This window comes from Orcinus orca, chromosome 14 (genome assembly GCF_937001465.1).
Source record: "Orcinus orca chromosome 14, mOrcOrc1.1, whole genome shotgun sequence".
NCBI lineage: Eukaryota > Metazoa > Chordata > Mammalia > Artiodactyla > Delphinidae > Orcinus > Orcinus orca.
Window position 1 is genome coordinate 84,816,652 of NC_064572.1, and position 25,269 is coordinate 84,841,920.

At 43.3% G+C, this 25,269-nt stretch overlaps 1 protein-coding gene across 2 annotated transcripts in view; it reads right to left on the minus strand.

Moving 5' to 3' along the window:
- C14H10orf90 (chromosome 14 C10orf90 homolog) overlaps positions 1-25,269 on the minus strand; it is a 233,815-nt gene that overhangs the window by 51,804 nt on the left and 156,742 nt on the right. For both annotated transcript variants that reach the window (XM_033420742.2, XM_049696760.1), the window contains exon 3: positions 20,050-21,172. In XM_033420742.2, the coding sequence (XP_033276633.1) occupies positions 20,050-21,172 (1,123 nt within the window). The remainder of the gene's footprint in view (positions 1-20,049; positions 21,173-25,269) is intronic.

Genomic DNA, 25,269 nt, shown 5'->3' on the forward strand with positions numbered 1-25,269 from the left:
AAAAACTATAATGATGTTAGAAAAAGCTTAATAATATCAACAACAATAAAACTTAAAGAACAGACATCATTTGTCTACTTGTATGAATGAAGAGGCATTCAATACAGGAAAATTAGTATTGTAATGATGACCATTAAATTAATCTACAGATTTAATTTTTGAAACCCCCCCCAAAATCCTAAAATTATTTTTTTTATGGATGGCCAACTTAACAAAATTCTACTAGAAAAAACTTAAATGAATGAGATCTTCTATTTCGTGTAATATGGTACATTAGATAGATAGCCAAAAACCCTTATGCTACAAAACAACTAAAAGCCTTGGGCATAAATATAAATATATATTTTACCTGTATAGCTCAGCTTGTAGAAAAGTAAAGAAACCCTTCAGAACTTCTTAAGTTCTTAAGAAGAACTCAAGTGGAGAACAAATCCAGTTGCCCTAAAGGCAACTGCTGATTTACGGTCATCTGGAGCTTTGGATTTGAGGACAAATAGAGGGAAGGAGACAAAACCTGGCCCCTGAGAATGTGGGACTGGACACCACTGCATAGACGCTCAATTCATAATCACAGGCTCAGGGACAAATTCACACAACTTGCCTAATGTGAGCAACTACGAGCTGAAAAGGTAGCGTCATGTGAGCCCACCTGAGAGCATGGAAGTCTCTGAAGGAACTTGTCCTCTATTTAGGACTCAGAGAATTTCCACAGATAGAGTTCCAATGAGCATGAGTTCAGAATTACAGCAGCAATATGTATGAAACAGAAATCACAACTCATCCAAGGGAAAACCACCATATAAGCAAGACTGTAGAATCAGACCCACAGATACCCTAGATATCAGAAATACCAGCTACAGGACATAAAATAATGGTATATTTCAAGGAATAAAAGAATTAACCAAAATTATGAAGATCAAGAGAATACAAAACTCACCAGAGTGATTTCAAAAAGAATAAAATACACTCCTAAAAATAAATTTAAAAAAATACAGCAATTGAGACTTAAAACTCTGATGAATGTAGGTATAGCTGAAAGTAGAATGAGTGAAGTAGAATACAAACCTAAAAAAGTTTACTGAATGTGTCACAGAGAGTCAAACAGAAAGTGTGAAAGACAGGCAAGGAGAAAGGAGGATGGAATGGGACAGTAGGAAATACATCTGATCAGAATTGAAAGGAGATAATAGAACAAATGAAGGGGAGGGAAATAAAGAAATGGCTGGGAAATTTCCAGAACTATGAGAAAGAACCATCAGATTCATGAAACACAATTCTGAAAATAACCAAAAAGAAACCCATATCTAGAAACACCATAATGAAGCATAACACCAAACACAAGGAGACCTTAAAAACAGTTCAAAGAAAAGGTAGGCAGGTATGATGATTAGACTTACAGTTGCCTTCTCTACAGCAACAGCAGATGCCTAAGGCACTGGGATGATATTTTCAAAGGACTGAGGGGAAATAATTGTAAACATAGAATTGTATACCTTGCAGTCTTCCTTCAAGAACACAGTGAAATGAAGGTGTTTTTAGAATTCCCACCTTTCCCAACTCCCAAACAAACCTGGGAGAGTTCATCACCAAAAGTCCCTTCACTTGACGCGTCACCAAAAGGAACATCTAAAACATGTACTTTAGAAAGACGAAAACTGCTATCAACAGTGAAGATCTAACATTCATAAAGAAATGGAGAGCACGAAAATGGAAAACATAAGGTAAATCTAAACACTGATTTTATAAAAGTAACAGTCAATTTGGAGGAATCACAAAAACAAAACAAGATAGAACCAAAACATATAATAGCAGTAATGTATCTTGAGTGATTGCAGCTAAAGAGCTCTAAGTTAATAAGTTGTTTGAGACATGACTAAAAATACTGATCACCTTTGGGCTTTGTTAAGTTCACATGTCAAGCAGTGACTGAAATGATAAAAATAAATAGTATAACTTCCAACTAGCAGAGGAAAAAATAGAAGGAGAAAAAAATTAATTGAATACAAGGCTATTAAAAAGATAGAAAGGTAGGACAAAAAGAGAACCTAAATAATATGATAGAAGTAAATCCATATATATCAATAATAAAAATGAGTATAAATGGTTTAGATTTCCTAGTTAAAATAAATACATAAGATAGCTAATAAAATTTTGTAAAAACAAACAAACCAAAAAAGAAGAATGGTTGTAATCTAATCTTTCCCTGTCAGATATTAAAGCTTACTATGAAGCTATAATTTAAAAAAAGTGATATTGTAGTATACACAGAAAATATCTGGAACTGAATGAAAATGAAAAAATACATTTCAAAATTAGGAGGAAATTTATATCTTGAACTGATTATACAAAAGCATTTGACATGAGCATTTGGTCTAAGCTTCCCCCTTAAGCTAAAAAAATTAAAAAGAAGAGGAGGAGGAAATTTAGGAGAGAGTAAATAGAAACACGGAAATAATAAAGCTAAAAGCAGAATCAATGTAATAGAAAATCAACAAACAATAGAGAAAAATCAGTGGAACAAAACCTAGATCTTTGGGGAAAAAAATCAATAAAATGGATAAAGCTCTAGCTAGACTGATAAAAAGAGAAGACACAAATTACCAGTATCAGGAATAAAAGTGGGGACATCACTACACATCCCAGGATAATAAGAAAATATTATGAACAACTTTATGGCAATAATTTCAACAACTGTGATGAAATTCCTTGAAAGAAGGTAAATTTACAAATTACCAGACTCAAGAAGTTGTAGCAACCCTGACTAGTCATATAACAATTTAAAAAAATTGAATTCATAATTAAAGCTTTCCCTCAAGGAAAACTTCAAGCCAACATGACTTCACTGGTGATTTCTATAAAACACTCAAGAAATAATGTTAATCTTCCAAAATCTTTTTCAGAAAGAGAACACTTCCCAGTTTATTATATAAAGCTGGTATTTTCCTGATATCAAAACCAAAAACATTTCAAAAGGAAAATGACATGCCAACATTCTTAAAGAACATAGATGAAAAAAAAATCCCTAAAAAGATTAGCAAATAGAATCCAGCAATATGTTTATTTTTTAAAAGTATAATGCATCATGACTAAATAGATTTTAACCTAGAAATAGTTAATTTAACATATGAAAATCCATGTAATTCCCCATACTTATATAATGAAGGAGAAAAACTCTATTATTATCCCAATAGGTGCATTAAAAGTATTTCAGTATTCAACATCCGTGCATGATAAAAGCTTTCACCACGTTAGGAATAGAAACAAACAACAAAAGAATCTGAACATAAATTGGCAAAGGATTTGAATAGACACTTCTCCAAAGAAGATATACACATGGTCAATATGCACATAAAAAGATGTTCAACATCATCAGGGAATCATTAGGGAAATGCAAATCAAAACCACAATGAGATACCACTTTACACCCATTAGGATGGCTATTATAGAAAAAAGAAACCAGAAAATAACAAGTGTTGGCAAGGATGTGGAGAAACTGGCAGCCTTGTGAGAATGTGAAATGGTGCAACTGTTGTGGAAAACAGTATGGAGGTCCCTCAGAAAATTAAGCATAGAATTATACATTATCCAGCAATTCTACTTCTGGGTAGATACCCAAAAGAATTAAAATCAGAAACAAACATTTTTACACCTAAGTTCATAGCAGCATTATTCACAACGGCCAAAAGGTGGAAGCAATCCAAGTGTCCATCAACAGATGAATGGGATAAACACGGTGGGGCATTATCCGTACAACAGAATATTATTCAGCCTTAACAAAGACAGAAATTCTGACACATGAGACAACATGGATAAACCCTGAGGACATTATGCTAAGTGAAATAAGCCATCATAAAAGGACAAATACCGTATGATTCTTATATATGGTGCCTAGAATAGGCAAATTCATAGAAGCAAAGTAGAATGGTGGTTACCAAGGACTGCGGAGTAGGGGGATGTAATTAATGGCTAATGGGTATGGAGTTTCATTTTTGCAAGATGAAAACATTTCTGTGGATGAATGGTTGTGATGGTTGCAAAACAAAGTGAATATACTTAATGCCACAGAACTGAGCACAGAAAGATGATTAAGGTGGCAAATGCCATGTTATGTATGTTTTATCAGAATGAAAAAAGAAAGAGAATAAATTAGGAGTAGAAGGAACCTGGTAGATGAAACCTATGTATGTATGTATGTGTCTATCTATCTCTGTTAAGTCCTTAGAGCTAACCAGGGAATAAGTCAAAGATGCCCACTTTCATCACTTCTATTCAACATTTTACTGTGTCTTACCTGGTGCAATAAGGCAAGAAAAAAACAAATTAAAGGAATCAAGATGGAAAAAGAATAAGTAAAACTTTGTTCGTACATAATATTGTCGAGTATATAGAAAATCCTAAGGAATCTACAAACAAAAAACCACTACTACAATTAAGTGCTTTTAGCAAGGTTGTAGGATTCAAGGTCACTATACAGATATCAATTATCTATATTTCTACGTGTAACTAAAAAAAGTTGGAAATGAAATTTGTAAAAATCAGTGTCATGCATTTACAGCAGCATTCAGAATATGAAATAAATAAGGATACATTTAACAAAACATGTGAAAGATATTTATAATGAAAACTACAAAACATTGTGGAAATTAGAGATAGATGCAGTGACATGGAAGAATTTCAAAGGCATTTGTCTGAGTGAAAGAAACCTTATACAAAGAAAGCCCAAGTTGCCTTAATATGTATAAATTCTAGAATAACAACAGAAAAAAAATCAGTGATTTCCTGAGGCTGGAGGAGGGAGTAAATTGACGGAAAAGGAGTCAAATGTTTCTCTGAGGCGATAGAAATACTCTGTATATCACTGTGGTATTGGTTACATGGGCTTATATACATTAAATGTGTGCACTTTAATGTGAGTAAATTATACCTCAATATAGCTAATCAAAAACGAAAAGCAGAGTGTAGGATCAGACTGAGAAGGCCTTTTTGAAATATAAAATTAAAATTTGAAAAATGTGTAATGGTAGCCAGAGTCTCTCACCACCTGAATCGTGCAGTAATGCAATATATCAAATGCCAACATTTTACACTTCGGAGTACCTGAAAGATTCCCCATCTTTTAAATCGATAGAGAGTAACAGGATAGCTTTTGTAAGTCATATAATATTCAAGTGGCATGAAAATTTCTAGAAGAAAACAACTGCATAAGTCAGGAAATCCTTGTATAAACACAACTTCTATATATGATTGGCATTTCCGACCAGTAAAGAAATAATGGATTACCCCATCAATAGTCCATAGACAACTGGCAAACCATTTATGTAAAATAGATCCCAACCTTACACCATCTGAGGAAATATATCCAGAGGGATTACAGATTTAAATAAAGGAGCAAGAGAGGAAGGTAGGCTAGAAAAGGCCATTCTAAACCTGTCAGTGAAAATAAAAGGAAAAGGACAAAGAAGGTAATAAAAACATCTGAATGTCAAAAATTACCATAAACAGACATGATGACTAAATGCCGCGTGGTATCCTTGGATGGGATTCTGGAACAGAAAAAGGACATTAGTGGAAAAATTGTTGAAATGTGAATGAAGTCTGTAGTTTAGTTAATAATACTGTAGCAAAGTATCAATTGCTTAGTTCAGACCAGTGATTCTCAAAATGTGAGTGATTTTGCTCCCCAGGGAACGTTTGGCAATGTCTAGAGACATTTTTGTTTATAAAGGGAGAAAGCGGGAGGTGCTACTAGCATTTCATGGGTAGAGGCCAAGGATTCTGCTAAGCATCCTACAATACACAAGACAGCCCTCCACAACCAAGAGTCATCCAGCCCGCAACGTCGGCAGTGCCAAGGTTGAGAAACTCTGGCTTAGATAGAAGTCCTGCGACGACAAGGAGAAGCTATATATACAGGATACTCAGGAACTCTCTGTACCACCTTTGTAACTCTTCTGTTCATCTAAAATTATTTCAAAATCCAAAGTTTAAAAAAGTACGATAAACATTAAAATATAAATACAAAGGGATATTTTTAACATAAATAAAAATTCAAAAGGAAAAAGACTAAAGAAAAAAGGCCAAAAAAAGAATAGAGGAAATTGAGAAAAGAAGAAGTATAGATGTATAACAAACACGTGAGAAAGTTCAACTCCTCCATCAAAAAAATACAAATTAATATCTCATAAATATTATAGTTTTCACTTATCAAAATCACATGGAAGTTTTTATCATGTCAATACCCAATGCATGCTTAGGGCAGCCACTATTTAGGTACTGATAGTCTAGTCTGATACAACTGTTACAGAGTATCATTTGGAAACCTATACTAAAAAGCCTTAAAACTGTGCCTCTCCTTTGACCCAGAAATTCTAGGAATGTGGCTTAAATAAATCACATGAAATGCCCACAAAGATTTCTCTATGAGGACATTTATCAACACGTTGTTATAAAAATGCAAAAATGGAAACAATCTATTTAACAAGATTTTTAAAACATAGCTTAGGTAAATCTTTATAACAGAAGCCTATATAGCTGTTAAATGATTAATAGGCGAATATGTAGGACATGAAAGGAACTTGACAATCTACTGTTAAGAAAAAGCAACCTCTAATGATGCTTTTACATGATCCTCTGTTTGTTAAGAAAAGGAAAGCGAAATTAAAAAATAAAATTGTGTTTCATACATGAGAGGATCCAAGGAATCTACGTGGGAAGATCCACTGAAACATTAACAGTGATGTTATCTGTGGACAGTAGGATTATGGTTGGTTTTAATTTTCCTCTTTTTGCTTATCTACATTTTAATTTTTACAATGCACGTGTTTTACTTTTTCAATAAGAGAGGGAAAAAACATTACAAAAGCAATGGAATTGAAGAAGAAACTGATTACATTTACTTCCTATTCTAAGGAGCATTTTTATGTATGATTTTAGACGTGGAGAGAAACCACAGTGCAACTGGCAGTGCCAACGGCCAAGGTAGACCTTGGGGTGGAGAGAATCACGACAGGCTTTGCGACAACCAATCACATCATCACAAATTCTCCCCGATGTCTCCCTCAGCTCTGTCTCCCAAATGCACAACACTGTGATGTTCAGTGCGTTTTATGGACCCCCCCCGCCAAAGTCTGCTGCCTGGGCTCTGATGCTCCATTCTTCACAGCTCCTTTGCTACCGTTTCTGAACTGAAGTGGGTCACTTGGTCTTGCACACACACGTGTATTTTTGTAAGGGCGCAAGACAGGATGCCACAGGACCTCAAAGTCATTTGTTCACTATCTACATAGGCCATCTGAACAAAATCACCTAAATATTGTCCACCTATACTCAAAAATGGATAAGCCTCTATCTTCTTAAAACACCAGAGCCATTTTTCTGCTGAATAGACACCAGAGATTCCATATCACCTCATTCAACCGCAAGCCTGGCCCTTCACTTCAGCCCCTTGCCCGAGGAGGGAGCAGATTTTAAGTAAAACTCTATACTTTTTCCCTTCATTTCAGCCAACTTATAAATTTATACATGGGAAAGACAAGACAAGGCCAGAGCACCAAATATCACCATAACATTCTGCGTATTTCCAAGAGGTGGGCCCCAAAGTTGTCTGTGAATTGTCTAACAGATAACGTAGAAGGAGAAACATTAGGAGCTGCAAGGGTTAAATGCTCTGAGAGGTTAAAACTCAGAGTTGCTCAGGACATGCACAACGCTCGAAGAGGGAGAGTGGAGATTTTTGTCCCTGTGGGGCCCATGTCAATGGTCTGTATAATACGAATGACCCCATCCTTAATGTAGGCTTACGACACAAGACCAAAACACAATGAAAACAAGGGTAGTTCTACAGAAGACCAAAATGGCGCAGTCCTTGTACGCAAATGCTTCCACTAATTGAGAAACTGATTTTTAAAAATCTGAATTTTGGTAGCGTTTGTCTTTAACTTCTGATTCTACAGACAACCACCACCTACTGGGCCAATTTATACACTCCTCACTTAGACTATGTGTTTGAGTGTTCCTTCGGGGCACTTGTCACAAAAATCAGAGTGGGAAAGAGCAGGCAATTGGGGGAGCAGGTTCTAACCGCAAGTGGCGTGACAAAGGCTGTGTTCCCTGCAGAGAGAATACCTGTGCTGTGCTCCTGCCCTCAGGACCTCTTGGTGACTTCAACTTTGAACAGTCTGACCATTACCCCTAAGTAGCGAGAATTAGGATGCACAGTAAAGAGGACATGCTGACCTGCAGGGAAGAGCTATCCTTGAAGAGTAGCAGAACATGCCACCCCCAAAATATGCCACTTGGCGTAAGGATTATTTTGAGCTGAAGGCAACTGAGGAAGATGACACCAGAGGAATCAACATAACAAACTTTACTAACTAGGCTTTATCTACCATCAGTTTCCTCCCATATATCTACCCTCCCACTTTGACAACCTTGGAAGCCTAAAACTGCTCTCCTTTGTCTTTTCACTTCTCCACAAAATTACTGTTCTTTGTTGAAGATGCTATATAAGCCAGAGCTCTAAACCACTGCTCTGAGTTACTCACTTTCTTCTGATTATCTCCCATGTACATATGAGGGATACATGTTAATAAACTTCTCTTTGTTTTTCTCTTGCTAATCTGTCTTTTGTTATAGGTGCCCCAGAGAGAACCTGGAAGGGTGGAGGGAAAATTATTTTCCCTTCCTTACACTCTCCAGAACAGAGCTTTTAAGCAGGGAGGCACTGACTCAGATTCCAGAATAGAGTCTAACAGAGACAGTTTGAAAAAGCATCCCTAATGTGTCTGACGCCCTCCCCTGGTTAAGAACACCTTTTCACACTCTCTGATAACAGCCATGAACAGTGTAGGATCGCTAGAATGCCCCTTATGTGAACTGTGGTACTTCATCCACAGTAATGCCTTCATGTGGCTCCAACCTAACATGGAAAACTAGTGACTAGAAAAAAATCTCCCCTCCCAAAAAAACCCTTCAAAATATTTTTGTAACACTGTTCATGCATTTTCTGTCTTTTACATTAAATTTGACCATCTGCAGGATAATAAAGTTCTTCCTTGACAAAACTTGATTATTCTTACTAAGTTCTTGGAGAGAAACAATATTTTGAGACTTTCTTCCCTCCACTTTAAAAAGAAGTGGGGGTGCTATAGACTTCACTTTACTTTTCACAACCTACCTCTGGACGTGGCTCCCCACCCTTTCCTGGCCAGAGAGGTTTTGGATATGACCATGGGAAGAGGTGGTTTGAAGAAGGAAAGGGAGTGACCTTTTAAGTGACCCTGACATCAGCAAGGCTTTGTTGGGTCATCAGAATGACCTGTCCTCTGCCCAGCACCCAGGTCCTGAGCAAGTGTGCTGTGCTCCATGGCTCACTGCTGGGCATGGAGAGCTCATTGCCATTAACTCAGACTTGGATTCTGACCTCCAGGTCAGTGCAGTCTAGAAGAAGAAAAATGTCCCCCATGACATGGCAAGTATGTCACATTGAAAGGCAATAATATTCTTGGGAGTCAAGTGCTTGAGAGATGGAACTAGGAAGATGCACTGAGGCTACGTACGTCACAGTCTGGTGAGTGATGAGAATTGCCAAGCAGGTGGTCCACAGTAACAGTGGGCTATAGGGAGGTTAGGGCACAGTGCAGGCCAGTGGTTCTCAACCAAGATGATTTTGTCATCTCTCCCCCAATCCAGATAATGTCTGCAGAGGTCGGTGTTTGTCACAACTGGGAGGGAGGGCTATTGGCATCTCATGGGCAGAGGCTAGGGATGCTGTTAAACATCCTATGGTGCACAGAGAGCCCTCACACAGAGAATCGTCTGGCTCCAAATGTCGATCCTGCCAAGACCTAGAGAGGGAAGGCAACACTGGGGTGAGGGGGCCAAGGTCAAGGTGAGGGGCAGGAACCATGAGGCAAAATGTTCCCTTCTACTAGCAACCAAAGAGATGCCAGCTCAAACTACAACAGAGCGGTGTTTTTCATCCGGAAATTTGGGAACATTTACAAACTAATACCTAATCTTGGCCAAGCACATACAGAAAGGCCCTTCACCTAGATTTCTCCTGAAGTCCAATTTGGCATGTGTGTCAAGAACTTTAAAAAGGCTGATGCTCTCTGATTTAGATACATTCCATTTTCGATACATTCCATTTCAAGGGTTTTTGTTTTTTCAAAAGGAAATAATCCAGTATACAGAAAAGCCTCCTATGCCCAGTGTCCACATTGACATGATTCCAAAAAGTGAAAAACAAATAACTACTTTAAGGACCAACAACGAAGAAACAGTTAAACTACGATACATCCATAAAACACACCATTTCATAGTCAATAAAAGTTATCTTTGTAAAGTACTGTTAATATCAGGAAAAACTTATGATATGGCACTAAGTGGCAGAGACCCAGAGGGAACTTACATGTGCAGCAGGATCTCAGCTACTTGTAAGAAAATAGACATGCATAGAGAGGGAATGGAAGAAAATATACCAAAATATAAACCGTGATTATTGAAAGGGACTGGACTTTTTATTTTGCATTTTGTCGTTCTCGGTTGCCTATAATGTATTAATTTTATAGTCAGGAAAATAAATCTACTTGGGCATTGAAGTTTCATGAAGATAATAAAGGCTTGAGTGAGGACAGAGGCTGTAGACATGGGAAAGAAGGGATGGGCACGAGAGACTTTCCACCTTGCCAATGATCTGATGAGGCAGCAAGGGAGAGGAAGGAAGCGTTCAAAGATGACCCCAACTTGGGAGCCTGGGATCCAGGAGGTAAGGGAACCGTCACTAAGAGCAGGAGAATAGCTGAGCAGAAGAGTGACAACAGTGGCCTGGGAGGTACCACTGGAAGGCCGCGGAACACAGCCAGATGCGTGAGCCTGGGGTCTGCCCCACCCCCACCCAACTAGCTGTGTATGCCTGGAAGACGAACGTAAATAACTTACATTTGCTATGGACTTTCAGGGAGGAGTAAATGAATTAAAACCCATGGAGTACATGGGGCAGCGCAGGACACACAGCGAAACGTTAGGAACAAGAGCAGGGGCCGTGGTGGTTGTAGTACTGGTATTGAGTTGAAACACAGTTGCTCCTGCCAGACCTCTAAATGCCAGCATTCCCAGGCCCTTGTCGCTTCCTGTCCTTCTCAGTTCCTAGGTGTTCTCAAATACTTCCGTGGCATAAAACACCAGCTCTAGGAATAACATTCCCCAAACCATAACTCTATCCTAGAGCTTTGTTTGGGGCTCCAGATTCATGGGTCCAACTCCCAGCTTGCCATCTGCACCTGCCTGTCCCATTGACACTTCAAACATAACCTGTCCTCATGGCACCTGGGATCTTCTCCACCCCTCCTCACATCTTCCCCACCTGGATATAAACCTTCTCCCCTGTTATTCACAATATATGAAGAACTCTTAAAATTCAACAGTAAGAAAATAAACAACTCAAATAAAAAATAGACCAAAGCCCTTGACAGATATCCCACCAAAGAAGATATACAGATGGCAAATAAGCAAATGAAAAGATGCTTCTCACCATATGTCATCAGAGAAATGCAAGTTAAAACAACAAGATACACTATGGAACTATTAGACTAGCCCAACTCCAGAACACGGACACTACCAAATGTTGACAAGGATGTGGAGCAACAGGAACTCTCATTCATTGCTGGTGGGAATGCAGAATGGTGCAGCCACTCTGGAAGACAGTTTGTCAGGTTCTTACTAAACCAAACGTACTCTTACCTTATGATCCAGCAATCACATTCCTTGGTATTTACCCAAAGGAGCTGAAAACTTATGTCCACACAAAAAACTGCACATGCATGTTTACAGCAGCTTTACTGATACTTGCCAAAACTTGGAAGCAATCCAGACATCCTTGTTTAGGTCAATGGATTAATAAAATGTGGTACATCCAGACAATGGAATATTATTCAGTGCTTGAAATGAGCTGGTACACAATGGAAAGACATGGAAGAAATTTAAATTTAAATGCATATTAGTAAGTGAAATTTAAATTTAAATGCGTATTAGTAAGTGAAAAAAGCGTTTGAAAAGTCTACATATTGTATGATTCCAAGTATATGACATTCTGGAAAAGGTGAAATTATGGAGTCAGTAAACGGATCAGTGGTTGCCAGAGTTTGGGTGGGGAGGGACGAACAGAGGGAGCACAGGGGATTTTTAGGCAGTGAGAGACTCTATATGATACTATCATTGTGGATACGTGTCATTATACATTTTCCTAAACCCACAGAAGGTACAACACCAAGAGTGAGCCCTAATGAAAACTATGGACTTTGGGTGATAATGATGTGTCAGCGTAGGTTCATCAGTTGTAACGAATACGCCACTCTGGTGGGGATGCTGATAGCAGGAGAGGCTGTAAATGTGTGCAGGTGGGGTATATGGGGAACCTCTATACCTTCCCCTCAACTTTGCTGCGAACCTAAAACTGCTCTAAAAACACGAAGTCTTTTTTAGAAGCCCCCCAATCTCCCAGTGCCCAAGCCGGAAGGTCAGATGTCAACCTTGCCGTCCCCCCACTTCCCCCATGACCTCGCTGACACTCAAGACTTGTGAATTCCACCATCAGGCTCTTTTTCCCTCCTCTCAAGCCTCCAATATGGTTCTCATCTACTCCATGGCAATAATCTCCCCCCTTTCCATCCCTCACCTTCCAATGAGCAAGTGATCTTCTTAAAGCGTACACTATATCATAGCATCTCACTGCTGTTAGGAGAAAACTGTAAATCCTTATTCTGGTCTCAAAGCCCCAACCCAAACCATGTCCCGAGCTCATCTCTCCAGCTTCGAGCTTCAGCCCCATGGCACTACTTGCTATGTTGCAGCCACACTGGCCTTCTCAGCTCCTCCAAAATGCCAAGCTCACCTCTGCCTCAAAACCTTGACACAGGCTGGTCCCCGTACTTCTATGCTTTGAGAATCACATACACACACTACTACATATAAACTAGATAACCAACAGGGACCAGTTGTATAGCACAGGGAACTCTACTCAACATTTTGTAATAACCCATACAGGAAAAGAATCTGAAAAAGCATGAATATATGTATTAATATAACTGAATCACTTTGCTGTACGCCTGAAACACAACATTGTAAATCAACTATACTCCAATGAAAATTTTAAAAATAAAATAAAAGTTCTTGCCTCAGAAATATTTCCTTGACAAACTCCCTCTTCTAAATGAAGCCTCCCTTGTTGAGCTCTCTCACGGTCGTCTCCTACCCTTAGAGCACTGAGCACGATCTATAATGACATACGTTTTTAGGGGTCTCAGTTGGAGGTCCGTGTCCCCACCAGACTGTAACCTGCATGGTGGGGAGACCACACCTGGGTTTCGTTTCAGCTCCGTGGAACCAAAGGCTCACCCAGGGTCTGGTAACCATGGCTGCCACAATGAATGTCACGTGAGCGAGGGAAGGCTCTCTAGATGGGACTCTGGTCTGACACAAGCAGGAGGTGCCAGGGTTGGACACATGCCCCAACCACTTATTGAGGATGGTGGATGACGCAGAAAGGCCTGATCTTTCTGCTGACATGAAAAGAGGCAGGAGATCCACGTGCCAAGGATGGACCTTAGTGAGCACCTGCATCTGGGGAGGGGAAAGAAAGAATCAGAGGAAGCCAGGAAGGGAGTGGTGAGAAAAGGCAGAGGAGAACCCAGAGTAAACAGTGTGATGGGGGTCGAGGGGGAGACAGCTTTGCCCCTAGACTCTGAGCATCTCTCCTACCTGAAAATTGGACTTGTCTAAACAGACATTGTGACAGAAAACCAGAGCCAGAAAAGTGAATACACTAATGGACTAGGAGAGGAGAGTTCAAGGGAGAACCTGGTTTACATCTCTCGTTCCACAGAGGAAGAAGTGGAGACCATGGGGGGAAGAGACCTGCCCAAAGTCACCCGGAGCTCGCCCTTGAGCAGGGCTGGCACACCTGTCCTGTAAAGGCTCAGGTAGTAAATACTGCAGGCTTTGTGGGTCACACGGTCTCTGTCCCAACCCCTCAACTCGCTGCGCAGCGCAAAAGCAGCCACAGAACAGCGTGTGGATGAACGAGCACGGCTGTGTCCCAGTGAAGCTGGATTTACAAGAACAGGCGGTAAATCCCTGGGCTGAGGTTTGCTCATCCCTGCTCCAGCTGTTGCTGCATGCCAGGGGTCCCGTTTCACTGTCCATTTGTCAGCTGATTCTAACACTCCCTAGCCTCTCTTGCTATTAATGATAAAACAAAACACACACACTCATTCTGCCCAATTCTCTTGTTAACAAACTCCCAATAAGAAGGCACCGTCCTGAGATCGTTCGCCTCGTCCTCAAAACCTCCCCCACAGCAGAAGAGCACGCAGTCCTGGTGTGAGTGCTGGCCAGGCACTGGCAGGGGGTGGAAACGTCCCCCTCTGGTTGGGAATCACTGAGAGGCGAGTGGCCTCAGGAACCTGCAGAGGGTTAGATATACCCTGCGGGCACTTACGGTCACCACGGGCACTGCCAACCCATATGATCACTGGCAACCAGGCGGGCTTTACCCTCCAGTCTGACCGCTTCTCAGCACCACTGCCAGCCTGTTCCAAGTCACTGCTCCTGCGCCATTGCTCAGTATACATTTGTTGAGTGAATGATTAAACATCAAGGGTAGGACCAGTCAGGAAGTGTGAGAGCCTTCCCAGAAGGCCAAGAAAACATCAAAGGCTTCAGAAGAATCAGCACCTGCTGAAGAGAGAAGGGGGCTTTCCTAGGCAAAGGGAACAGCAGCGCGAAGGCGGAGAGGGCAGAAAGAGAAACGGGTGCCTTTGGGGAGAGGGGCAGCGAAGAGTGCACAAGCCAGAGGAATCCAAAGAGCTTAGATGTGTGGAGTGCCTGTTAAAACACCAACAAACCAACCCGAAAATCACCCGGGGTGGGAGAGCAGAATTCTCTGCACACAGGCGCTAAGGTCCACACCCCACTACCCCAGGTTCAGCCTTGCAAGATCCTTGACTTGTTTTAGAGATCTCTGAGGCCACAGAGTGGAGAGAGTAGATTAAACGGCAGAAGAGCTGTGACGCACGCAGATCCCCCTTGGGAATAAAGGATGCAGCTGCCCACCCACCCTGCCCCCAGTTGCTTGAAGTCCTGCAGGAAGACAGTCCTCAGAAGTCCAGCCCAACTCTGGCAACCGGAAGGCTCACCCTTTAGATCCCCTTCCTAGGGTTATAAAGGCCCAGCCTCCTCACCCCCAATCAGAATAACTCTGAAGGGCCACCCTAAATTCAGAGCCCTCTAAGACCTTCATTATGACTGCATCACAGAACACTCATGTTCTCTGCCCATACCTCCCTCCCTTCCCATCCACAAGTGCCATTCCCACTGCATAATAAATGTCCATTAAATGCCCATTCATCTGCACAATAAATGCCCATTCATCTCCATCTCAGAGCTGGATTTCCAGAGACTCCAACGTGGAACATAGGCAAACAGGGTAAACTTTGCCTTGGAGGATAGACAACAAGGAGCAGGTAAATTACAGCTCACTGCCTGTTTTGTAAATAAAGTTTTATTGGAATAGAGCTATGTTCATTTATTTATGCACTGTCTTTGGCTGCTTTCCTTCTACAATGGCAGAGCTGAGTAGCTGCTAGACAGACCACACGGCCTGCAAAGCCTGACTTAATTGCTACCTGGCCCTTTCCAAAAAAAAAAAAAGTTTGCCAACCCCAGTTCTTAATCATTAAAGAAAAAGCACAGCTGTAAAACAAGGGTTCCTCCTCAAATGTCTTCTGGCATCTCTAGCAAGAAGTCTTCACGGGCTTGGGGAACTGGGTGTAACGCCCGCTTCTCTGGTAGACTTCGCATGTGTACGTGCAGTGTCCCGTAGGCTTCCCTTGAGCGGTGTACGTGCTTTCTTCATGAACTAAACCTCACTCACTACTAATGTGTTAGATTATCGCGTCAGAACACTAGTAAACACGGCATTCCTTCCGTGAACTGACAGGGACTTCTTCCTCTCCAGTCATTCCCATCTTTGGCCACTAGTGATACTAAACTCCACTGGGGTCTTCCCAGACCAACGCCACCAGAGCAATTCTAAGACAGAGGGTCCACATAGAACATTGGTGTCTGGGGCAGATGTGGGCAAACAGTGCATTCAGCAGTGTCTTCTCCAAAAGCATCTAACAAAATCAGGTGGTTTTGCTCTATCTACTTGGTTGTCTTAGAACAGGGGAAAGCTTCAGATCTTGGCCACAAATAGGAAATGAAACTGGCAGTAAGTAACGTATCGAAGTCAATACTGGTTTAGCAGGACTTCTCTGGTGATGCAGTGGTTAAGAATCTGCCTGCCAATGCAGGGGACACTGATTCGAGCCCTGGTCCAGGAAGATCCCACATGCCACGGAGCAACTAAGGCCATGCGCCACAACTACTGAGCCTGCACTCTAGAGTCCACAATCCACAACTACTGAGGCCGTGTGCCTCAACTATTGAAGCCTGCATGCCTCGAGCCCGTGCTCCACAACAAAGAGAAGCCACCGCTCACCGCAACTAGAGAAGGCCTGTGCAGCAACGAAGACCCAACGCAGCCAAAAATAAATAAATAAATTTATTCAAAAAAAAAATACTGGTTTAGGCATGGAACACCCAGTGAGGAGAGAAACGTTCAGATCAACACTGTACATCCCATAGAACACCAGGAGAACAGATTTCAGGCTGGGAGGGATTTCTGAGCCAATACGTTTTAACTCTCAAATGGCATGGCTTGTTACATTTAGTTAGAAATTAACTGTGTAGCTTACTCTCCTAATAGATTTTACCCACGGTACCTGGGCACCAAATGCTGGTATTATTTATATGCCCGTGAGCAGTCTCTGAACATCACCTTTGACGGTGATAGCGGAGATGGGGCCCACCACTGAGAGAGTCCCCACCATCCTACCTGCTCTACTTTGGGCTGTCACCAAGGGTGGCACAGTGCAAGCCAAACACACACGACTGTTCTCAGCTCTGGCACTCCATGGCCAGGTGGCCTTGGCAAGTTATTTAATCTTCAAGCCCCGTTTGTCTTGTCTGCAAAATAGGAATAATGGCGTTCTCTTTACAGAATGATTTGAACGATTCAAAGTAATAAATACAGTGGAAGCAGCCCAGGGCTTGGCATCTAGGATTTCCACAAATGTTGTGGGTATTGATAGGATGATGATGATGATGGTGGTGGTGGTGATGGTGGTGATGGTGACATTCTTCCTTACAACAGATGCAGGGATTTGTACAATGTCCATCTAGCAGGTGCTAGCAGGATGCTTCTAACAGTGGAGACGTAAGTAACAAACTTACAAGGACCAAGGAAAGGAACAAAGAGGGAACCAATTCACAAGCCCTCAGTCTCTGAAAAGAGAACAGGTACCCCTGGGTCTGTTAAAAATGTTACTTCCCAGCAGACACGGCCAGTCTGCGCTGCACAAAGCATTCGATGGCATCCCGTTTTCCCTGATCTTAGCAATCTTTCTGGGTGCGTGTCCTGGAGGCTCATTCAACAACACAATTTATAGGACTGTCTGTCAGAGGACCCAATGACTAGAGCTAAAATTGCTTTGCCTCCATTTGTAGAATCTCCCAGGCTGCACCTACCTTGCAGCTGAATGTAAGTTGGCTAGCAAGGATACCGCTCATTCTGCATTTTGGAATCTTTCAGATACAAAGAATCAGATTCAGGAACTATAAAGTGTGATGACCACTAACAGCACATGTAGCCACAGGAGGCTGTCAAGAATGTCTCAGACAAGATTCCAGTTTCAGATGAGAAAATACAAACAGTTCATTGGAGTTTTAATGAGCATCGCCACTGTTGGAAAGCACTCGCATTAAGGTTTAAAAGCTTTGTCAAGACTGAAGGTCAGAGCTCACCCTTGAAGCTTTGTGTAGATTATACTAGGACAGACTGTGGTACTTAGAATCTGTGAGTTGTGCTTATAAATTTCAGGCAAGAATTCTACAGCATGGACAAGAAGTGCTTTCTTATCACCCGGGAAGAAATGCATTCCATCGCAAATTAGTTTCTAAATGAGAGAGCACAACCGTACAGGGATGTGTGTGTGCATGCGTGCGTGCGTGTGTGTGTGTGTGAGTGTGCATTTGTACACATGGACACGTGTGTCCTGAACAGTGAGCCCAAGGTTGTATAGCTTTGAACTTCATGACTGAGGGACCCAGAGTCACCTGGAACCCCTTTTCCTTATAGATTTCATCTCAGAAAAATAGAGCGGAAATTTTTTCAAGCTTAAGGGGAACTTAAGCTTGAAAAATTGAACACCAAATCCAACCCCTTCTCTAGTTACCCAGATGAGGAAACAGAATCACAGTTAGTGTGGCATGTCCACATTCCACGTGCTGGAAAATAATAGATCAGCAACTCTAAGAAAGGTGACCTGGCCGCCATACATATCTCCTTCCTCAAATGGTAGAACGAGGTCACGTGCTTTAGGGCCACTCAAATGCTCCACAGGTGAATCTTTGGGATTAGACCTATTCTGGGGGAAGTCGGCCCATGGGAAGTAAAAATTAACTTGCACTCTTTGCCTAAGAAAATCAATTATAGGAGTAGTCATCTCACAAAGTCACAATCAAAAATCTTGTCTGCGCCAAAGCCAAAAATAAGACGCAGGGATTTTCTCTGCTCATCCGCTCCCCTCCTCTGAGATGAATGTTTGAGATCTGGCGCTGGTGACTTTTAAGGCTCCTTTGGTGAAAGTGCTATAAATCCAAGTTACCATTTCATAGCACAAAGGCTAGGGTATGCTTCAATGGGGGAGCATACAGCAATGTAGGTCGTATATTTCCAGACTCTTCATCAACGAGGAAGAAGAAATGGCTGGCTTGAGAAATGTCTTTAAAACCCAGAGTGAAGCCCAGCTTTGCAACACTGACGGCTGCTTATGTTTCCCCTCTTGCAATAAGTCTGCCAGACTCAGATGCATTCAACAGCCTAATCAGTCTGAAAGCCATGTCAAATTGCCTTAAAAATCTCTGAGCATTCAATATATATACACTTGTTAAAATTGCATCATTTAACATTTCTACGCACATGACAGCTTTAAACTGTTTTACAGTCATTTTTATTAATTAATAAAGCTTTTAATGGACAAAAATTGCACTGTAAAATTATTATGCATATGCCACATTTTCAATTTTACCACTATTATATTTGAATATTTCCCCCAAGTGGAAAGTCACTAATTCGTAACCCAGAATCTCTTGCGGAAGTGTACACGGGGAAGGAGAGAAGTCTGGCCTCTGGCTAAGGCCTGTTCCCCCCTCTACCCCCGATCTCCCAAGAAAGGTAAAGGGTGCCCAGGACAGCTGACCTTGAGAATTCTGCCTGGCCCTGGCCGTGGCGGAAAGGTATCAAATCCTAGCCGAGTTGCCCCAGAAAACACAACTCAAGAATCAGAAAACTACCGCTTCTGCTGTTTGGTGTGGAGAGTCCCAGGTTTGCCTCTTTTAGAAGATGTCCCATAATGACTATACACACCCTCACACACAAACACTCCATTATTGAGCTTTGTGGTCTAGGTTTCTAAGGCCAACCCATCAGCATCAACTACCCGATTGAAAAGTTAAAAGTGCAGAACTCTGGAGACTTCCAGATGTGCAGATCTTCATACCAGAGGGACAAAACATCTGGGAGTGGACAGCCCCTGGCTCTTCTCATCCTGTTTTGGAATGACAAGGGCCTAAATGAACTTCACTTGGGGTAGAATCCCCTACTCATTATATATGGTCTGGAGCTACTGATGGAAACAAAAGTTTGAGGGAAGGCCTTTCATGATCTACAAAAGCATCATCTAAGAAAATCTATCCAAACCAGACATCAACACGGAGCTATCAGCGGTCAACTCTGAGTGGAGTAGATGAAGCAACTACTGAGAACTGCTTCTTGGAATAAGTTACGTAGAAGAAACTCACCCACTACGCACCTTGGCAATCACACCAATTACCTGAAGTGGGGAGGGGTCTGCACTTGGTGGCGGGGAGGATGGGAGTGTCACTCACCTGCCGTGTAGCTCCAGCCCGGGATGTGAATGGACAGTTGCTTGGCGTGACCATGACCACCGGTGTGACAACGAGCTGCGTGGTCCTCCTTCCCTTTTCTCACAGTGACCTGGTTACTTCCCGCAGCTGTATTTTCCAGTGAAGGAGAGCCTCTCCAAGGACACATGCCGGTTCCCGCGGTCCCCAAATGTACCCGCCCCAACGATGGGTTTTCCTTCAAGAAACTTTCTTGCAAACCTAGGTTCCAGCGAGGGCCTAGGAGGTTTTGGTTTCCCTCCGTGAGCTCCAGCTTCAAGGCGCTGCTTATTGGCTCTCCGTTAGCTGTGCCATCTACGCCATCTGGTGTCAGTCTGTGTGAACTGCAATTTAGGTTGAGGGACAGAACGGATCTGTGCATCTTAGGGCCAGCAAGTCGAGGTGGCTCAATGGGGACAGACAGGGACCTGTCCAGATAGTAGACGGAATTTGGACACGGCTGAGACACTCTGAGATGGACACAGGAGCTGAACACCAGCGGGCTCTTTCCCTCCTGTGACCGTGGGGTGCTTGGAGAAGAATGGTCCTCCCTGCTGTCCACATTGGTGATCCAGTACTCGTGTCCCTCACACAGCCGTGCGTGGGCTTCAGGGATCTTCAGCCCCATCACAGAGCTGTTTCTGGAGAATTCTGTACAGGTGAAAGGTCCATGGTGCCGACTTGCATCGGCACCACCAGCCAGAGTAGAGGGGTCCCCAAGCAGAGCATCCTGGGCCCTGCACTTGATGCAGAGCGGGTCCCCGACAGCCTCCCACACCAGGGTGCTGGCAGGGGGCCCCACGCGCCTGGCCGTGATGGTGATGGAAGCAAATCCCTTCTGGGAGCCACCGCACGGCTTCTCCTCCTTGCGCGGCAGCTCTGTCGCAGGTCCTCGCTCCCCCACCGTCGTCTGAATTCCTAGTCTACCGGGAAGGAACTCGAAGGCCCTGTTAATAGTGACTCCGCTGCGATTAGCCAGCGATAGCTTCATGGGATACGCACACGGCACAGGCAACTCGGCCCCATTTTCTTTTGATTTATTCTCATCAATCAGCTGTGAAATGACTATGGATGAAATCATTTTTGTGTTCTGAGATGCCAGAGTCCCCTGCAAATGGAAAAAGACGGCAATTATTCAAGCAGTTCATTGTAATGCAGGCAGGGAACTCGTTCAAGGGCCAGGAAGATGCTGGAGATCTTTGTTCCTAACACTCAAGTGTTTCTCATCTCAGGCCTTTCAACACGCACCTGACACCCAACACCTCTGAGCATCTGAAGGGCAGGAAACCCAGATCTGTTTGTGAAATGATTAAACATTCTGGGAAAATTCCTCTGACTGGGGAATTAGTTTTTCTCTGCTGGGCGTCTGTTCTTAGTTTATTTAACGGTGTTTGTGTCCATGGGGATCGCCAAATTTCGATAATCACCTTCACCAGGCCCAGGAGCACCTGAATACAGGTTCACAGCCTCACAGAAGCGGGAAGACAGGATTCTGGAGGAGGGCTGGGATTTGGGGGCACAGGTACATGGGAGATGAGCCCATGCTCCTCCATGCAAACAGTAACTGTGATTCCAAGGAGCCCCGCCCAACCCTCAGTCCCCAACTCCCCAGCACAACCTTCCACCTTTGCTGGTCTAGACTGGAATTCAGTCACTCACTCAGGCTTGGCATCACAGGGGTCAAAGTCCAGAACTCAAAACAATGGCAATCAAATGCCCAAGCTTGACAACTGCCCAGACTAACACACTGATGACCATCTCATAACAGAATGGGATGGGGGTGGGGATTTGGAACAAGACAGATGCGATGTTCCTGCATTTCAATGCTCAGTTGCATAAGCAGGAGTTTTTGTCCAGTATAATGATCAAGGTGTTGCATGCCTCCTAATCAACAGACCCTGCTTCCTAATCAGCAGATCCTATGGCCCTGACAGTAAATCACTAGTGTGTCCAAAACAACGTGCTGTGATTTTTAATAAGGCATCTAGCCAGGCTGAGACCAGGAGGAAGGCTGCCCTCATTTTGTTTTCATTACGTGGGTGCACGAAGCAGCGCAGAAAGCGACCCGGGAGCCTGAGTGCCTCCAGCACTAGTGAATGCAGGATCCTGAGCCTCTATGTTGACCTTCATTAACCTACATGCTTAAAATGAACCCTTGCGTGAACCGCGCAGCACCCAAAACAACCCTGGGAACTGCTCACCGCACGCTGCCTGCAGAGTCTTCACCTCAGGAGCCTGAAGGCATAACTGGCGCTTAGCACTTAAGCAGCAGTTCTCAAAGGTACCTGAGAAGCACCTGAGATGCTACCCTTGCAGGTTCCTCAGGCTGCAGAGACTTTGATTCTGTAGATCTGTGGGTAGGGTCCAGGCATCTGCATTTTAACCAACATCCCTGGGACCCTGATATAGGGGATCCAGGGAACACACTTTGAGAAATGCTGACAGAGTCATGGGACTGCCGGTCTTTTCAAAAAGGGGGAGGGCCTGCGTTTCATGAGAGCAGATTATTATCGTTTCCTAAGATGGGATAAGAAAGCACAGTGGCCTTGTCTTTAGAGCAGGATGAATTCATTTACTCAACTAGGGGAATGCTCTCCTCCAGCTGGGCTTCTGATGGGAAGACCCTCACTCATGTGATGTTAGCCCACCAGTCCTTACTCACTGCGTCCTTACTATTACTCAGTGGTCCTTACTATTAGACAGGGGAAGAGGGGCAGCTGGTCCTTCCTGTTTTGTCCTTTGCTTTCTTGCTTTCCTGGCATTCTTCATCACCTGACACGTTGTTATATTTGAAAGATACATGGTAACATTGTACATCAACTATACTCCAATATAAAATAAAAATTAAAAATAAATAATAAAGATACGTGGTAAGTTGCAAATTCAAAAGATGACGAGAGATAGGTGAAGAAGAAGAAATGGATAGGAGCATCATTTTGAAAATCATTTTTTAAAAAGTCAAAACACCATGGCTGGGGCTTCCGGTGGCGCAGTGGTTGGGAGTCCGCCTGCCGATGCAGGGGACGCGGGTCCGAGCCCCGGTACGGGAGGATACCGCGTGCCGCGGAGCGGCTGGGCCCGTGAGCCATGGCCGCTGGGCCTGCGCGTCCGGAGCCTGTGCTCCGCAGCGGCAGGGGCCGCAGCGGTGAGTGGCCCGCGTACCGCAAAAAAAAAAAAGAAAACAAAAGAAAACAAAAAACCCCACCATGGCTACCTTTTTCCAGATGACCAGTGTAAGCCGGGCTCTGCTTGATACCTCCTCTTTCAAGATAGGGCCTCCTCTTCAGCGGTTCTCAGCCCAGGTTACACACCCGAGCCACCCGCGAGCTTGTAAAAACCCCAACGCGCAGGCCTCATCTCCAACAATTACACTAGAATCCTTGGGGGTGGGGCCCCAGGCATCCGGGCTTTTAAAAGCTTCCAGTTGATTGCATAGGCCAGCAATGCTGAGAGCCACCTGGACGCCTGAGGCACCTCCCTCTCCCCTCCCCCTCTGTCTCTCTCCCCACCCTCCACCTAGCACGTTCCATGGCTGTTGTTTACCCACAAGAAAACTGAAGTTCACCTGGTACCAACCCCAGGCTGTTTGACTTGAACACTATCGCTCCCGTTTTAGTTAAATTTCGTTCTGATAATAGTTGTTCCCGCGCAATCTGCAAAGTGCATAGTCACACCCAGAAGGAACTCCTTTGACACTGGTCTTTGAAAACAAATACCCATCTTGGAAACTGGGCAGCATTGGTCTTAGAGAGCATTGTTTCCCAAAGTTTGGGCCAGTGATCACCTGCATAGAAAACACCTAGGATTTAAATCAGCATTTTATGCAGATTTCTAAACCCTCCCCTCTGAAGCCCTAAGGTGAATCAGGATCTCAGGGCATAAGGCCCAGAAGTCGTATTTTTAAGGGTCTGCCAGGTGATTCTTCTGCACAGACAAGACAGAAAGGGTGCTGGGCCAGAACCTGGACCTCCTGGAGTCCCTCCTGAGCCTGGGGCTCCCAGACTGGCCACAGGACCTTGGAGGCGGCTTTGGATTCCACAGCTATACCGCAAGGAGCAAACAGTAATTCTTTTGGGGACGCCAGGCTTCCTCGTACTCTGGTCTCCAACATTAAGAGGGTACCCCACCCTTTAGGCTCAAGATCCCATGAGGGCCTTGGCCTTGATATAAACAATGAGTGTCAGAAACAAGGGGTGTGTGTCTGGGAACGAGTTAAGGCCATCTCAGCCTGGAACAAGGGCAGACAGGGCACTGACTCTGGCTACATCAACCTTACCGCACACCTGAGCTGAGTCGGGGAGCCACGACCCGGAGCCTGGGGCCACCCACACTGGACAGACGCCCTCGGGGCTGTGGTGGGGCTGTGGGCATTACAGCAGGAGGTCCTAGAGGCCCAGAAGGACGGGCAGAGAATCAACCACCATTTCATTACCTTAGGGCTGGCAAGTGCTACTGTGACTTTGATCCCATCCAACGCAAACAGATAAGGGAAGAGACATAATGAATGGTGTGAAGCTGAACTTATTGCTGAAGCTCCGTCACTGCTCAGGATGTCAGGGTGACACCGTTCCTGGGGGATCAATGCTGAAGGAAGCCCAGTTCCAAAGAAATATCTGTTTGCCTTCTCTACCTCATACGGAAGTTGTGGAAATCAAAACCAATGATGGGTGTGAAAGTACCTCTCAGGATATGAACATGTTATATAACTCCAGGGTATGACTTGTCCTGTGAGTTAGCAGAAATCAGTGGATATTTGATATAATCAAACCTATGGAGGAATGAGGGGGTATTTATATCAAAATTATACATATTTCACAGGAGTTTATAATGAATGCATTTGAGTTTGAGTTGCATAACCCACTACATACCCAATACAGTGAAATTTTGTGAATGTGAATGTAGAATGAAAGTATTTTAGATGCAAATTCTGTTATTCATAACATAGAGTCATGGTCAAACCATTTATTTATTCACTCATCAGACAAATATTTATTGAGCACCTACTATGTGCCAGGCTCTGTGCTGGGTGCTGAGGGAACTTCCTGGACTCGTGGAATTAACAGACCGGACATAACATCAAGCAGGTCATCAGATTGCCAGGCCAGGGATTATTAGGTTAAATTCTACTGAGTTTTTTCAGGTGTTTAGACTCAGCTTTGACAAAAGCCCCCACCAATAAACTGAGAGAAATTAAAAAGGAAACAC